The sequence below is a fragment of the Rhinatrema bivittatum genome, chromosome 14 (genome assembly GCF_901001135.1).
Source record: "Rhinatrema bivittatum chromosome 14, aRhiBiv1.1, whole genome shotgun sequence".
NCBI classification, from domain to species: domain Eukaryota; kingdom Metazoa; phylum Chordata; class Amphibia; order Gymnophiona; family Rhinatrematidae; genus Rhinatrema; species Rhinatrema bivittatum.
The window spans coordinates 41,527,437-41,545,120 of NC_042628.1; the positions used below are offsets into that span (position 1 = coordinate 41,527,437).

At 45.0% G+C, this 17,684-nt stretch overlaps 1 protein-coding gene across 5 annotated transcripts in view; it reads right to left on the minus strand.

Annotated features, from left to right (window-relative positions):
* RAB11FIP3 (RAB11 family interacting protein 3) overlaps positions 1-17,684 on the minus strand; it is a 291,188-nt gene that overhangs the window by 77,999 nt on the left and 195,505 nt on the right. For all 5 annotated transcript variants that reach the window (XM_029576051.1, XM_029576055.1, XM_029576053.1 and 2 more), the window contains exon 4: positions 4,543-4,754. In XM_029576051.1, the coding sequence (XP_029431911.1) occupies positions 4,543-4,754 (212 nt within the window). The remainder of the gene's footprint in view (positions 1-4,542; positions 4,755-17,684) is intronic.

Sequence of the window (17,684 nt, forward strand, 5' to 3'; positions counted from 1 at the left end):
TATCACTCCGCACTCCTGTGCAATCCACTTCTTCAGGAGGTTTACTTGGTAGATTTGAGTTTTCGTTCATTTATCTGGCTCAGTGATTTTGTAATCCATGGGCCCTTTTTTCTTCATAGGGTCCTCGCCACTGGGCTAAGCTTGCTCTCCGAAGATGGGAAGAGGACAAGGTTGTGGTCTCCCGGCTGGAATACTCGTTGGACTGTGGAATGATTGTACGCTTGGGAGCTCTGAGCCTTTTCCAGACATAGGTGGGCCGCCTCCCCGTTTTTTTTAGGTGATTCTGCACTCTGAGGACATAGTCAATGCTTCATCTTCCCAGGTATCACATGCTACGTTCAAGATTCCTTTTGGTCTCCTCCCATATAGTAACTCAAATGGAGAAAACCCCAACGAACTCTGTGGGACTTTGCGAATTGCAAACAGCACATTGTCCCAGTTCTTGCCACTTTCATCCACAAATTTCCTCAACATTTGTTTGAGCGTCTGATTGATGTGCTCAACCAGGCCATCATCTGTGGGTGATACACTGAGGCCCACAGTGTTTTTACTTTGAACAAAGTGCAGAGTTGTTTCATGACCTTGGATATGAAAGGGGTACCCTGATCCGTCAAGATCTCCTTAGGCAGCACAAGTTGTGAAAAAACTTCCAGTAGGGTGGTTGTAGCATAATCCAGTGTGATTAGAATGTACTTATTTCCTTGCATTGATCTCTCTGGTGGCCTCACAAGATCCTTATCCACTCTTTCAAAAGGGGTCTCAATTATAGGCATTATAGGCTTTGTAAGCTGGCAGGCAGGGCAGGACCAGTAATACAACTGGACCAGTTTATAAAAGCCTGGCCAACAGAACTGTGCCAGTATCTTTTTCCAGGTCTTTTCCTCCCCTAGATGACACCCTAGAAGGTGTGCTAACTGCATGACTTGCTGACAACAGAGTTTGGGAACCAGGAGTTGTTCTATAAAGTCCCTTTCCATACTTTCCTTTGTGATTCTGCAAAGTAAATCCACTTTTATCACAAAATAGGGAGGAACCGGGTCTCTAAGCTGTGCTCCCAGAACTACATTTCCATCCACCCTTTGCATATGCTCCTGGGCCCAATTAAAATTCTCCCTCTGAGCCCGCCTAAAGTTCCTCGGATCAAACCTGGTTTCCCACTCCAAGGGGCCTGATGACATTCTGGGTAGGTGGCTGTTCTCCCTCTGACTCCGAACCCTCCTCCCGGCTGCCTCTAAATTAGCAGTGTAGATGTATTTGTCTTGTCGGCGTTATCTCCAGGACTTAGAAGTCTTAATGAAAAAGAACAGAGTTATCCAATGAAAAGAGTTCTGGAAACTCCAACTCTTCATGGTTGAGGCTGGATGAACCTGTTCTAAACTGGTTCCAGAGAGACGAAGTTTGGACAGTCCCATCCAGTGATCACGGGGTAGGGTACATAAGAACATAAGATTTGCCATACTGGGTCAGACCAAAGGTCCATTAAGCCCAGCATCCTGTTTCCAAACCAGGATGCACAAGTACCTGGCAGGATCCCAAGGGGTAGAGAGATTCCATGCTGCTTATCCCAAGAATAAGCAGTGGATTTCTGCAATTCTACCTTAATAATGGTTAATGGACTTTTCCTCCAGGAACTTGTCCAAACCTTTTTTAAATGCAGCTATGCTAATAGCTTTCACCACATCCTCTGACAACAAATTCCAGAGTTTAATTATTTCAAACCTTCCACCGATGGGAATTGAGTGAACCCGTTGAAACTGCATTCTATGAACTGGGCTGTTGGAGTAATAACATTATGTGAATTCAGATATTTGACAGTCATCGTTGGAACTTTGATTATGGGATATTGAGCTCTGAACCATTAGAGAAAACAAAGAAAACAAGAAAAAAGAAAAAAAGGAAAAACCGCTAATGAGAAGTTAGCAATCAGGTTTGGACTTATAGGATATGCACATTTGGGGTATGAAATAAATGTGGTGTTTTTGGGTACTTGCCAGGTTCTTATGGCCTGGATTGGCCACTGTTGGAAACAGGATGCTGGGCTTGATGGACCCTTGGTCTGACCCAGTATGGCATTTTCTTATGTTCTTATGTTCTTATATGTACTAGTACATTTTTAGTGTGAATGAGAGGTGTATGGTGGTTTGAATATAGTGAAAACATTGTGAATATAGAATTTATGAAATAAAGATATTTAATCAATATGATGAGGTATATACATTGACAAACTGGTGAGCAGAACAGCAATGTCTTCTTGTTATTTTTGAAAAAAAAGCTGTCATAGTTACAAGTTTTTTGTATATGATTTCTCCAGGAGTACTGTAATAGTGCACCATAACTAGGGATTCTGGATTCCAGGGATTTTACTTTAACAATCCACAGAGCCTGTGGTAGAGCTCCGAGCAGCACCGACTTATAGCTGCCAGCAGCTCTGAGCTCTTTTTTGGCTCCACAGACTGTCAAACTAGAGGTCCTAACCATAAATTATTAAACCATTCATCCCCACTGCTCCCTCCACTCAAGCTTATCCTTCTGTTTCTCCCTGCCCTCAGCTCAATCCCTTTCTCACCTTCCCCACCTCGTTTCCCCCAACCCATTCCCAATTTGACCCCTAATCTTTCCTCAGAGATTGTCCTCTCTCTCCCTCCAGCTCATCCCTTCTCTCCTCCTGCCCCAGCTCATCCCTCCTTCTCTAGTGTCCTCCGGACCCCACTGTCCCCTCTTCTTTTTCTTTTTCCCTGCCCCAGCTTGTCCCCTCCTCATCCCCCACCTGTCTCCCACTCTCCCCCTCCACACACACTCCCCCTCTCTCACCACCCACAGCTCAATCCCTAGGTCTCTCTCTGCACCAGCTAGCCAGCAGGTTCCTCCTGACAACTGTCCTCCCCAGCCTGTCAGTTAGATAGTTCTTAGCAGCCAAGCAATGCCACCTCATCTCCCCAGTCAGCCAGTCCCCACTCTTCCTTCATTGCTTTCCTGGTGCTGCCCTGAAACAGCTGATGTCGGTTCTTAGTGAGCTGAGCTGCACAGTGCCTATACTCTCACACTTGGTACTGGGACCGGAAGGCCAGTGCGGATATACAGGCAGCATATGGCTCCAAGACGAGTGCCAGAAGACATCAGCTGCACTCGGAGAGACTGTAAGTGGCATAAGAAGGTGGGAAGGAACTGACAGCCTTGTGGGGATGGGTTTGAGGGAGGTGAATAGGAGATAAAATCCTGTGTGAGGATCCCAGTGGCTGCCTCTTCCTGTTTCACTCTTATCAGCCCAGGCGGACTTCCAAATTCTGTGAGGGAGGGGAATTCTGTATTGCACGACGGTACAGAAATCCATAAGGAGTGGACGTTGCAGAAAATTAAAGCCTTGTACCTAAGATGTACTATTGTATGCGCAAACATGAAGGCTTCTTTCCATTGTTTTCCCCTTCACTTTACTCCATTCTTAAATTTGAACCCAAGTGTTGTGCTGTCTCCGCCAGATGCCAGCCTGCATTTACCAACTTGAGCAGATCTCTGCAATCCTATATCAGAACAGGCCAAATGAACAGATACTAAGTTTAGTAGCCAGACTTTTTTTTCTAAGAGGGCTTGAGAGCTTGTTTGCCTTTTATTGGAAATATATATATTAAGATTATCACAGTAAGTTTTCTCATGTTTCATTTTAAATGCTATCTTTGTTAAAATAAATAATGCATTCTGTCCTTTTTTTTCTCTCATTTTCCAACCTATTCTGTCAGAGCTGTCTAGCAGCATTGCATCAGAAGTCAGCTGAGGTGGTAGCACAAATTCAGGCTGACAAGGCTAATTTTGTGTATACAGTGTTGTAGGAGAAAAATGACAGGCTTACAATGACCTTGTCCCAACAGCTCACAATACTGACAAAGTAGCCAAGTTTACAGACTGTAAAAACACACATTTTTCAAATGTTGCTTAGCCTTCTTCCAAGTGTGGAAGGCACCTACTGTAGATTCTGAGCTTTGTACCTCCTTGGACCCAAATGTAAACCGCCTGCCTTAGTCTGTGCATTTCTCTTAGGCCGGTGTGACTGTGCTCATTAGCTGAACACAAGCAGCGTTGCTTTCTCACTGTTCCCCACATGTAAACACATCCAAGTGTTTGAGTATTCTCTCAAGATACCCTAGGCCCTTTGAAAAAAAAATCCAAATATTGTTTAATGCCCTCTACCTGATTCTTAATACATTCAAAACTTACAAAATAAAAGGAAACAAGTTTGTGCAAACAGATGAATCCATCAACGTCAGAATGTCATAAGAACGTAAGATATGCTATACTGAGTCAGACCAAGGATCCATCAAGCCCAGCATCCTGTTTCCAGCAGTGGCCAATCCAAGTCTCAAATACCTGGCAAGTACCCAAACATTAAATAGATCCCCTGCTACTAATACCGGCAACCCAGTCTTTCCTGTACAAAGTCTGATGCTGCTAAAATGAAACCTGCTTTTACTTATAATGAATAGACAACATGCTACAGCCGGCTGTCAGCAGTGACCTTTTCTGTTTCAGTTTCTAGAGTTTTGTACTCACCGGCCAGGAGTATGCAGGAACAAGCCATTCTCCATTTCCTCTGTGTTGTCAGGGAACTCGGAGTTAAGGGTGGCATCAAGAGCACTATCCGTTTCCACGTCATCATGCAGCTCGTGATGCACCAGTGTGCTGGTGTCCTCGTCTGTGAAGGTTTCACACTCGCTGTAAGTGCTCTCAGATCCCATATAGGCACTGTCAGTCACCTCATTTGCCTATTATAAAATTTCAAAAAAAGAGATTGGTATTGCTATTTAGCAGGATTAGACATATACATTCAACCACAGGTGTGTCTGTGAGTGACAACCCACTGTGTGCAATGCTGTGGGAAATCTATGCTTTAAAAAAATGCCAATGTACTCTCACTCCCTGGGGCCAGTGGATGTGACAAATCTGCCATGTTTGGAGGCCGAACATCGGAAGTGCCTGCTGTTGGATGAAAAACAACAGCACTGACAACCTACGCTCTGGAGGTGCCTTCCGATCTATCTCACTGGTATAAGTAGAGGGTCTGAAATCCAGAAAGGGGAAGGAGTGAAGAAAATGGAGCTAATATCAATAGAAGACGAGCTGTGGGCTCTTCACATCTCTACCTGTGTAAAGATCTGCCACGAAAAAAAAAAAATGGGGAACTCCAGAACATACGTGAGAGATTAAAAAATGTGGCCAATGAGATGAAGGTCTTTGGTTTATGCCAAAGGGTCCACTGACCCAAAGTATAAAAGTGGATTTTTACACGAACAAAACCTGGACCCTGTAGCTCTAGAGGTCATGCCTCCTTGCCAGCATCAGCAATGAGACACCAAACAGCAAAGCTGATTTGTAGCCATCCCTGACAAATGCTATTTTTTAAAATTACAATTATATACTATTTTATTTAACCTAAACTTGAACAATTTCCAGGACTCCTGCTCCAGGGCTGTCATCTTTCTTTTGCCCTGGAGAGGGGAGAAACATTTTCTAGCCCTCTCCCTTTGGATTTCAAACTGAAGTTACAGTTTAGCACTACCCATTTGCATCTCCTGCCTGGCACCTCTTTGCATCTGGTTTTCCTTTACTTCAGTCAGTCGTCAGTCCTGTGGTCCCTGCAATGCCCAGGCAGGACTTAATTTGTAGATAAAAATGAAGTGAAATTGTAGAGGGGTGGGGAGGCGCAGTGGGGGAGCGGAGCTAGGATAGGGAGCAATCTGCGTTGGGGGGGAAAGGCCAGGACCAGTGCCGGATGTGAACCCTCTCTCTCTCTCCTAAACACAAACTCACACTCATACGCTTATATGTGAACACACTTCATGCTCTTCCTCCTCCTTATCCCAGCAATCCCTCATCACCAGCCCCAACCCCCAGCCATTCTTCAGCCATCAATGCTCAGTAAGCAGTGGGGATCAGCGAGGTAAGAAGAAAGAGGAGAAGTAGAGAGAGAATAGGGCCCTTTTTTCTACCCTTCTTCCTCTCCGCCCTTGTGACCCTGGTTCTCCATCTCAAGCCTCCTCCCTTCAACCCCCCATTATTCCTCCAGTGGACCTCATCTCCTCCCAGATCCCCCAAGTCTCACCGTCAATCTCTGAAGGTTCTCAGGCCCCACTCCCCCCTGAGGGTCACTAATTCCCCCTTTCTGGAAAATTATTCTCTCAAGTATCTCTCCTCATCTCCTTGACCATTAAGATACAGCTGTCCTCTTTGAGCTGGAATCAGCTGGCCATCCTCTGCCTTGCAGATGGGGGAGAGACTAGCATGCATAACCCACTCTCTTCATGTTGCGCCCATTGGTCGCAGACGGCTGCGACCTTTGTTGCTCATATTTTTTCCTGCACCAGCGATTCTCGGACGAATGGTGGCTTCTGCCTGTGCTTGCCGCTCTCACCAGCATTCCCGGGACAGCGTGAGCGATCCCATCCACCATCTTGAATCGGGGATTACCTAAGACGCACGTGCCAGGCCCCATCTTATGCACACCATGGCGGGACCTCAGGGGCGTCCCCGCCACATGACGTCGCCCGCCAGTGCATACTTAAACCATCCGGCCTGTGCATCCTACGAGTTAGCAAGGACTTCCTTCCTGCTTAATTCCACTCCTCTTGGAGACGCCTCGCTATTGCTATGCTGAACTCGTTCCTGACCCTGAGATTTGAATGCTATAGGTACCCGCTCCTCGGGGGCCTTGTCGCGTTCCGCTATCCACTCCTCGGAGGGCCTTCCTGTCTGGAGATTCCTCTATGACTGCTCAGGGCGTGTCTTGCTTCAGCTTCGTGAGTACACCTTCATCTGCTGACGGAACCTCCGGTATAGCCCGTGCCATGGGCCATTACCATGCTCACCTCAGCAACCTTCCATCTACACTACACAGTGAGTGTCATCATCTACCCAGCTTTGCTGACCTCCTGCACCTCTCTTGCCAACTACAGCGTGATCCTCGGCGTACCCTGTGCTGCGGGCCACTACTGGATCCATCTGAGAGGTGATTCACCTGAAGGAGGATTTCCCCAGTGTACCCCGCTCTGCAGGCCACTACCGGGGATATCATCACTGGGCAACCTTACTATTCTGGACTGTGTCTCTTCCCCCACTTGGTGGGTATTTCCTCTACGTTCCAGTACAATAAAGCACATTCTATCTGTGTCCGTCTTAGCTGAGGCCACGCCTATCATAGGAGTCCCCACAGGGCTCCTCCCTGTGAGTGGAGTCAACTCTCACTACGATCCAGGGTCCACAACCATACCAAATTATAACACTTCAGACAGGGTGGAGGAGGGTCTAAAATTCAAAAGTGCATCCTGTTCTTTGCCTCCTCAGGGGAAGAAGTAAAGGAGCAGCATCATGTGATATCCTCAATCATTCTCTCCATCCACCCACCCAACCACACATCCTATCCCTTTCCCTCCCCTCATTTACTTTTTCTCTGTCTCCTTCAATCATCTGCATTCACAGACTGCCTCTTCAGCTTGGAGAAGAGACGACTGAGGGGAGATATGATAAAGGTTTATAAAATAATGAGTGGGATGGAACAAGTAAATGTTAATCAATTGTTTACGCTTTCAAAAAATACAAAGACTAGAGGACACACAATGACATTACTAGGTAATACATATAAAAACTAATAGAAAATATTTTTTTATTCAATGCATAATTAAGCTCTGGAATTCGTTGCCAGAGGATGTGGTGAAAGCTATTAGTGTAGCTGCGCTTAAAAACAGTTTGGACAAGTTCCTGGAGGAAAAGTCCATAAACCAATATTAAAGTGGAGTTTCAGAAATCCACTGTTCATCCTTTGGATAAGAAGTTTGGAATCTGTCTACCCCTTGGGATCCTGCCAGGTTCCTGTGACCTGGATTGGCCACTGTTGGAAACAGGATGCTGGGCTTGATGGCCCCTTGGTCCGATCCAGTATGGCAAGTCTTATGTTCTTATTTCACTCATACAAAGTATCTCTGATCCTCTAACTCACACACCACAGTGTTGATCCTCTCATTCACTCTCTGCCTCCCATACAACCCAGAGCCGCACCAATCTCCTCACTCACTATTTTATTTATTTATTTAAAACATTTTATCATCCTGCCCCTTCCTATTCAATAGTCCTGGGGGGGGGTCACAATATAAACATACACCTCAGATCTCCTCACCCTTTTTTGCCCCTCACACTTCCTAATTAACTTTCTTGCTTTTCCCCCACCCTCCTGCTTTCCTCTTTCTAATCCCTTCATTCACTCTCCCTTGGTCCTCTCCCACCCCCCTCCCCCCTCCCCTAACTCACGCTCTTCCCCCTCTGGTGTGATCACTGGCAGCAGAGGCAGCAGGACCCAGGAAACCTGCCTGATAAGCAGTAACCTGGCCAGGAAGATGACATATCCAGTAGTGGCAGACGCAGTGGGGCTGACAGGCATTTTCCTTATGTCTTTGTCCTTTACCATTATCCCTCAGAACCTCCTGTATTGTACCAGGAAATTGCACAAAAGTCAAGACCAAGTGGCTGCTTCATCTCAGGATACGCAACTCCAGCACACTCTGCTTTGCTTCCTCTAAGGCCTAGGGGGCCAGAAATGACACATGCTACCACTGCTCTGCTCCTTTTCTGCAGGGGAGCCAGAAGTGAATTATACCACTGACTCTACTTCACTTCCTTGGGACCCAGAAAAAAAGTGACAAAAGGTCATTCTGGGTTGTTCCACCAGAAATTAAATCCTAGGTAACAGAGATAAAAAAAGGTTTGAATTAGCACAAGTTAACAACTTGTGAGTTGTAGTATCAATCATCAAGGCCAGGGTTGAAGCCTTGATGACTGGCACTATTGCTTCTAAGTTTCAGAGGTATGCTACTTCAAACCTTTTGCGTCTGTTCTTTTTTTGCGGTTTCTGCTTCAATAATACCCCTTCCCCTCTGGTTCTCTGTAGAACAGGAGGAGAGGGCTGAATTAGACAGCAGAGTGGTTGCTCTCTGCTCTGTCCACTCCAGCTCAGCCATCCTCTCCTCTTCCCTGAAGGCTGCCTGAAGGGGGTTGGGGGGGGTTTGGAGAAGAACCCTACTCTGTAGGGATGTGTATTCATCCTGGTTCGGGGAGCCCGAAACCCGAACGAGTTTTTCCCGAAATTTCAGGAAAAATTTGTTATCGGGTTTAGTGCGCACTAATCCGAAATTCGGGTCCCCCCCGAAGTTAAAAGGCCCGAACTGCAGGAAATACGAAAAGGTTCAGGTTTCACTCATCTCTACTACTCTGCCTCTTGTCTGAAAAGAACTGCTTTCCAGGCCCTTCCCCCACAAATTAAGCCCTGAGCACAGGAGAGGTAGCGTGGTAAATGAAAGTATATAAAAATAAAAAAGGTCCAGCTAGGCTGCCCAGCAAGATTTGTGTCATTCCGTGTAGATTACCGCTGTGCCTTCTGTTTAGGTAACTGCTGCTCTGTGCATGCTACCCCCTTGCAGAAATGTTACACCAAAATTATTTATTTATTTATTTAGATTCCGCTTTTTGCACTTTTTTCAGCACTTCAAAGCGGATTACATTCAGGTACTGGAGGTATTTCCCTATCCCCAGAGGGCTTACAATCTAAGTTTTATACCTGAGGCAATGGAGGGTAAAGTGACTTGGCCAAGGTCACAAGGAGCGACATTGGGACTTGAACCCTCGTCTCCTGGTTTGTAGCCCAATCCTATTACCTCTGTTCTTCATTTCCTTCCTCCAGCAACTATGAATCCTCTGTGTTAATCCCATGCCCTTTTGAATTCTGTTACTGTTTTTGTCGGAATGGCACCCTAGCTCAGGGATCGATGTTGATCAAACAATCGTGGCTGCTGGGGCTTTTAATCAATTTTTAGTTTTTATTGAAGTTAAGAACACAGAGATCAAATTTAAGAAGATAAGCTGCTGCTCTAGTGCCAAACAGAGTATGCAATTTCCTTGGAAGAAATAAAAGTGGGTGTTTAGGAGATTTCTTTATATGATTATATCCACCTCCACGGGCTTTTTGTACTCCAAATTCAGCTGCTATTAATTCCTAGTTAGTAATGTCGACAGTGACTAATTCAGGCAAATGTTCTCCTGGTTGAGTAATACATTTTCCATTACAAGCACCAGCTTTTGGCAGACCACCCTTTCTCAAGAATGCTATATTATGTATGTTTTATGTCTGAAAACCGCCTAGACCTCCACCCATGTATAAGCGGTATACAAAATTATTTTTAATAAAATAAAATAAATTCTGTTTAAAACGGGAAAGATTCCCTTCCCTTCTCCTCCACCTCACTTTATCTTCATTAATTTCCTCTCCCATCTTAAGGCTCTCATCCAGAAAACAACCCTGCCTTCATCTGCCCTCTCTCCTTTCCTACCTCTTCTCGTCCCCTACATTACACCTTTTTTTTTTAAATTCCCATTTTCTATTTGTTTCCTTTCCCATTCTTCTCATGATGACTTTAAGCCTCATCTGACCCACCTTCCTACCTACTCCTTTTCCTCTTACCTCATGTCCCTCACTAGGGTGGCCAACTGTCCGGTTTTGGACCAGACAGACCAGTTATTAAACGAATTGTACATGTCCGGTTAGCTACATGGACCCTTGCCTAACCCGGCATTCAGGAGAGGGGATGATCGGCAGACTCCAATCCGCCCCATGAAAGTGGCCAAAGGAGGAAGACACACATCACTCAGCAATCCTGCCAATCATTTCACTCCCCTTCGGTGAGGGGCAGATGCATCAGCCAATCAGCCACAGTGCTATGCAGCAAATGGAAGGAGGTGCAGACTGGGACTAGGAGTTCATGTGTCTGTTGATGAGATTAATAGAGCTAGGGATGACAGGGCAAGTACTTGATCATGGGGCAGAAACACCCTGGCTTGAGCTGTGTCCAGCCTGGTCCCGATGAAGCCCAGGCGTGGCGATGGGCTGAGATGGGACTTGGGGTACTTGATGACAAACCCCAGACTGCAGCACCCCGATAGTCAGGCTGAGAGCGCGAAATGCACCCTGCTGAGTGATGCTCTTGACCAGCCAGTTGTCTAGGTAGGGGAACACGTGCACTCCCTGATGGTGGATGTGCGCCCCCACAACTGCCAGGCACTTGGTGAAAACCAAAGGGACTGACGCAAGACCGAATGGCAACACTCTGTACTAGAAGTGTTCCCTGCCCACAACAAATCAGAGATACTTCCTGTGACCAGGAAAGATCTCGATGTCGGCATAGGCATCTTTTAAATCGAGGGAGCACAGCCAATTTCCTCTTTGCAGGAGTGGTATCAAGATGCCCAAAGAGACCCTTGAACTTTTCTCTTTGAAGAAACTTGTTCAAGGCTCTTAGGTCGAGAATAGGGCAGAGGCCCCCTGTTCTTTTTGTATCAGAAAATACTGAGAGTAGAGTCCCCATCCCCGTTGGCGCAGAGGAACAGGCTCGACTGCTCCGGCCGTTAGAAGAGTGGAGAGCTCTGTCAAAAGTATTTCCTGATGAGCGGACGAGGCCCATGATGGACATGGGGGTCCACGGGGACATCTCTGAAGATTAACTGGTACTCTTGGTGAATGATGGAAAGAACCCACTGGTCTGAGGTAATGTGGAGCCAGTGGTCTGGAAAAAGACGCAGCCTGCCCCCAACTGGAGGGCAGGACACTGAGGGTACAGCAGTCTGGCTCATGTTCCCCTGCTCCCAAGTCAAAACCCCATAGCGGGGCTCTGCTGGGGGGCTGGCTGAGTCCTGGAGGCCCGCTGTTGCCTGGAGCAACCCCGAGAGGCCGCACATGGCGTGGGCGCCCTTGAGGCAAGAAAGTAATGTTTCCTCTGGTGACAGAAGGACTTCCTAGAGCCCAGTCATGAGGATTTTCTGACAGAGGACGGCAGGTCAGAAGTACTGGCTGAAAGGTGTTGAAGGGTCTCATGGTGGTCCTTCAACTGGGCCACCGCATCCCTGACCTTATCTCCGAAGAGATTCTCCCCCATGCAGGGCAGATCTGCCAGCTTCTCTTGGACCTCTGGATGAAGGTCTGAGGCACGGAGCCAGGCCATCCTACAGGCACCAATGCCTGCTGCAGCCACCCTGACCGCCGTCTCAAAAACATTGGATATCACCTTGTGTTTACCTGCCTCCAGACTCTGCTGTACCACTGCTGAAAAGGCGACCTGCTGCGGTTGAGGCAGGCATTCCGACAGCTCCTGGACTTGCTTCCACAAGTTCTGGGTGTATTGGGTCATACACAGTTGGTAGGAGGCAATGTGGGCGATGAGCATCTTGCCATGGTAGACTTTCCTACCCAGGGCATCCAATGCCTTATGTTACCAACCTGGAGGAGCAGAGGCATGGGTGCTAGAGAGCTTGGCTTTCTTGAGGGCAGACTCCATAACAGATTGGTACGGGAGATGGAGCCTCTCAAATCCCATTGCTTGTTGCACTAAGTAAATTGTGTCCGCCTTCCGACTGACCGGAGGATCGGTCATGGGGTGTTCCCAGATCCTTAGGAGCAGTTCCTTGAAAATGTCATGGACTGGGACTGCCACTATTTCCTCTGAGGCATCCACAAACTGGCCATCTTTGCTGCTCTTGAGTGTTGATCTCAGGGATATCTGGTTACACACTAGGCAGTTCAGCTGGAAATGGTCAGGGCCCAGGCAGCAGTAGCAGACTTTGTGGTCATCCTTAATTGAAATTATTTGGCTACAAGAGGACTTATAGCCACTGATGGCTTTCTTCAATGCCATTGGGAAGGTTTCAGAAGTTCCTCACAGAACTTCAGCATCCTCTTTTCTTTCTTTCTTTTTTTATACTAATAATAATGTATTTATTTAAAAGTTTTTACACACTGCTTTTCCAAATATGATCCTAGCAGTTTACATGATTACATATATAATTTAAAAACAAACTTTACAATAAACATGGAGAATAGATTCAATTCATCTAGGTTATCAGCCAATATAGCTGGATGTGGCAAAAGAGATGGGCAATTATTATTATGGGCAATCTCAGGTCTGACTTCCTTATCCCATTTTCGCTCAAATTCCATTCTCCTTACCATGTATTCAGCTTGCAGATTAGATATGCACATAAGAAGAGATTTAATGATCCCAGGGAAATAAATTTGTCATTCTTAATTGTTCGTAAACTGATCAATTGACCTATATGGTACACAATTCCTATCCTTTGACCAATTGGTGGATAAATATGCATTGCCCTTCACTCAAAAACTTTGCTGGGTGCAACTACAATCCTCCATACAAACACTGCATCCTGATTCTTTTTCCCGGCCTCCTCAGGCATACACCCTATTACTTTTCGTATCTTCTCACTGTCATATTGCTTCTTATATACAGAAATATTTGAAAAAAATAAATATTTCTCCATTGTATAGGCTTGGAAACACTTGGGCCCATGAATTGTCATTACCAGATGATTTCTCATGGGAGTCCTATTGGAAAATTAACTTGAGACCATTTCTCCTTACATGTAACTCAATCATTTTTTCTAGCACATCCAACTTTCTGGACTCCCTGGACCGAATACAAAGTAGGCCTTTCTTCCTCTCATGTATGCTGGTCCTGTGGAGTAACTATGGCCTCCCTTTCTCATCTTTTCTTTTTTATCGTTCCATCACACACTCCTGTTAGTTAGAGGTATAGGATCAAATTTCCCTCATGTTGATTCTTACTAGTTCTCTAATCTACAATATTATTATTATTTTGAAATCTCTTGCTATCCATCCTAAACCCCCATACCCCAAAACAAAACTGCTGGATATTTTTTTTTATCTCAATCGTTATACAGTTGATTCTGACTAGTTGGAAAAAAGCAACGAACTTAAATATACACTTTTGGTGGCACAGTTTGTTTATACCATAAATATGAAAAAGTGGCACCAGTACGCTACCATAGATCCACCAGTTGGGTTGTTATGTGGTGATCAGTAGACCTTTTTCATTATGCCATACTGTATGTAACTGGTTTGCTCCTATGCATTATCTTATTTACAGTATATTCTGTATAGTCCTTCTTTGTACTCCTTGTTTTATCATTTCTATTTTTGAGAGAGTGTTATAGTGTATTGACATGAATCCATGTATCTAATCTGGTCTGATTCAGTTGTATATGATGTTCTTTCATGGTCTGTTTACTGATATCATTAAAAATATTTCAACTGAAAAAAAAAAAAAGAAACGGAAACATAACAGCAGAAAAAGACCATATAGCCCATCCAGTCTGCCCATCCATCTAATTTATCTATTCTTTACAATTCCCAACATTCCCTCAGAGATCATTTGGGGCAGATTTTCAAAGGGATATGCGCGTAACCCCCGAAAAGCTGCCCCTTCCATCTCCTATGTTGCATAGGCTCGGCGGCGCACGCAAGCCCCGGGACGCGCGTAAGTCCCGGGGCTTTCCTGGGGGGGGGGGGGGGGTCGGGGGCGTGTTGTGGCCGGCACGTCATCTGGGGGTGTTCCGGGGGGGGGGCTGTGGGTGTGGTTCCGGCCCGGGGGCGTTTCGGGGGCGTGGCTGAGGCCTCCGAAACTGCTCCCGGGCCAGGGAATTGCGCGCTGGCAGCCGGCTGGCGTGTGCAAGTTATGCCTGCCTTGGGCAGGCGTAACTTTTATAATAAAGGTGGGGGGGTGTAGATAGGGCTGGGGGGTGGGTTAGGGAGGGGAAGGCGGGGGGAGGCAGAAGGAAAGTTCCCTCCGAGGCCGCTCCAATTTCGGAGTGGCCTCGGAGGGAACGAAGGCAGGCTGTACGGCTTGGTGCACGCAGGCTGCCGATTTTGAGCAGCCTTGCACGCGCCGACACCGGATTTTAAAAGATATGCGCGGCTATGCGCATATCTATTAAAATCCAGCGTACTCTTGTTTGCGCCAGGTGTGCGTACATTTTTTAAAAATCTGCCCCTTTGTATTTATCCCATACTTTCTTGAATTCAGATAACATTTTTGCCTCCAACACCACCGCCACTGGGAAGCCATTCTATGCATCTACTATCCTTTCTGAAAAGTGTTATTGGGGGTCACTGGAATCAGTGAGACAGAAAAATTATAGACTTAGGAGCAGAATTTGTGAGAGAGAGAGATAAGAGGTCCGTGTGGAGCATGGACAAAAAAAAAACAGACTGAGGAGAAACAAAGGCCTCGCTCACACAGGAACTCCTACACATGCTCAGTAGAGCTAAAAGCTTTACTAGCATGGACCTGATGTCACCCACAGATCATGGCTAATTCAGCCCTGCTTATCAATGGAAAAAACATTAAATATTTGTATATAAATGGGAGAAATGGGAAAAAAAAGATAATACTTGGAAAGCCATGCACTGCATGGGAAATCAATTCCCAGATCTAGAGACAGTCTTGGAAGAAGATGATTTAGATATGATGGCTGTCATAGAGATGTGGTACATGGAAATCTATGACTGAAATATACCAGACTATAATCTATTCAGGAAGGACTAGGTAGGAATGACGGAAATGGTTCCTATTCATAAAAGTGGAAGTAAGGAGTAGTCTGACCTCTGTGGTGAGCAAATTAATGGAATTGCTGCTAAAACTGAGGTTAGCACAGTTTTTGGAATCCAATGGATTGCAAGATCTGAGACAGCATGTTTTTTTTACCAGAGGTAAATCTTGTCAGACTAATCTGATCAATTTCTCTGATTGAGTGACCAGAGTGTTGGATCAAGGGAGCGTGCTAGATGTAGTGTACTTGGATTTCAGTAAGGCGTTTGCCATACATAGGAGACATAAATAAATTGAATGCCCTTTGTAAGGGACCTAGAGTGATTAATTGGGTTAGAAACTGGTTGAGTGGGAGGCGACAAAGAATAGTGGTAAACTGAGTTTTCTCTGAGAAGCAGGGTGTTACTATTTATTTATTTATTTATTTATTTATTAAGGCTTTTATATACCGAATTTCTTGATACAAATCAAATCAATTCGGTTTACAATGAAAAAGTAGAATATACAATTAACCAATCAACAAGAGATACAGAGCATACAGTTACATTATAACAAGGAAGCCTTAACTTGGAGTAGGAAAATAAAGAAGGGGTGAACGGAGCAATAAATATATAAAATATATAAAATATATAAAATATATATATATACTAGTGGTGGGCTGTTTTTTTTCAACATTTTCATGAGTGACATAGCAGAAGGATTATCGGAAAAGATTTGAGGGTTTTTTTTCCAATTATACCAAAATTTGCAACAGGGTGGATAGCCAGGAAGGTGTGGAAAACATGAGGAGGGATCTACTGAAGCTTGAGAAATGGTCCAGGGTTTAGTAGCTAAGATGTAATGCTAAAAAATGCAGAGTAATGCTTTTAAGGTGCAAAAACCCAAAAGAGGGGATTCAGTATTGAAGGAGAAATTCTTCTAAGCCCAAAAGAAAAGTGGGATAAAGGGGATGGAATGATTCCCCTATGAGGAAAGGCTAAAGAGGTTAGGGCTCTTCAGTTTGGAGAAGAGGTGGTGAGGGGAGATAAGATAGAGGTCTATAAAATAATGGGTGGAGTGGAATGGGTAAAAGAAAAAGTACTAGGTCATACATTTAAGAAAAATAGGAGAAAATGTTTTTTTACTCGACACATAATTAAACTCTTACTTGTTGCTGGAGGATGTGGTGAAAGCTACTAGTGTAGCTGGGTTTAAAAAAGGTTTAGACAAATTTCTGGAAGAAAAGTCCATGGGCCACTATTAAGATAGACTTGGAAAAGTCCACTGCTTATCCCTTGGATAAGCAGAATGGAATCGATCAACCTTTTGAGATCCTGCCAGGTACTTGTGACCTGGATTTGCCACTGTTGGAAACAGGATACTGGGCTTGATGGACTTTTGGTCTGGCCCAGTATGGCAATTCTTATGTTTTTATGTTCTTATGGGATCTATGGGTGATTGTATCTGATGATCTTAAGGTGGCCAAACAGGTGGATAAAGTAACAGCAAAAGCCAGAAAGATGTTTGGCTACATAGGGAAAGGAATGGTCAGCAGAAAAAGGGAGGTGATATTGCCTCTAGTGAGACCTAATTTGGAATACTGGGTACAATTCTGGAGACCACATCTTCAAAAAGATATAAACAGGATGGATTCAGTCCACAGGATTGCTATTAAAATGATTAGTGGTGTTCGTTCTAAAGCATATGGGGATAGACTTAAAGATCTAAATATGTACACGCTAGAGGAAAGGCGAAATAGGGGAGATAAATAGTGACATTTAATATCTCAAAGGTTTCCATGCACAAGAGGCGATCCTCTTTCAATGGAAAGGAGGCTCTAGAAAGAGGGAGTCATGGGACGAGGATGAAAGAGGGTAGACTCAAAAATAATCTTGGGAATTATTTCTTTACAGAGAAGTTGGTGGATACATGAATATGATGAGATAAATACAGCATCTAAATTCAAGACAGCATGGGATAAATACAGGGGATCTCTAAGGAAGTGATGGGAATTATAAAGCTAAGTTAATTGGACAGATGGGCCAACTGGATGAGCCACATGGTCTTTTTCTGCCATCATGTTTCTATACTATGAAGGCCATCACACAAACTGTATGATCCAATCGGATGTTACTAACTACAATGTAATTCATGACACTCTTCAAAACAGGGCCGTTCCAGAAGTGCAGGGCAATCAAAATGGGAAGTGTTCTAAATTCTTACTTTGGAAATCATTTAAACTTTTTGACTGACCAAGTGTAT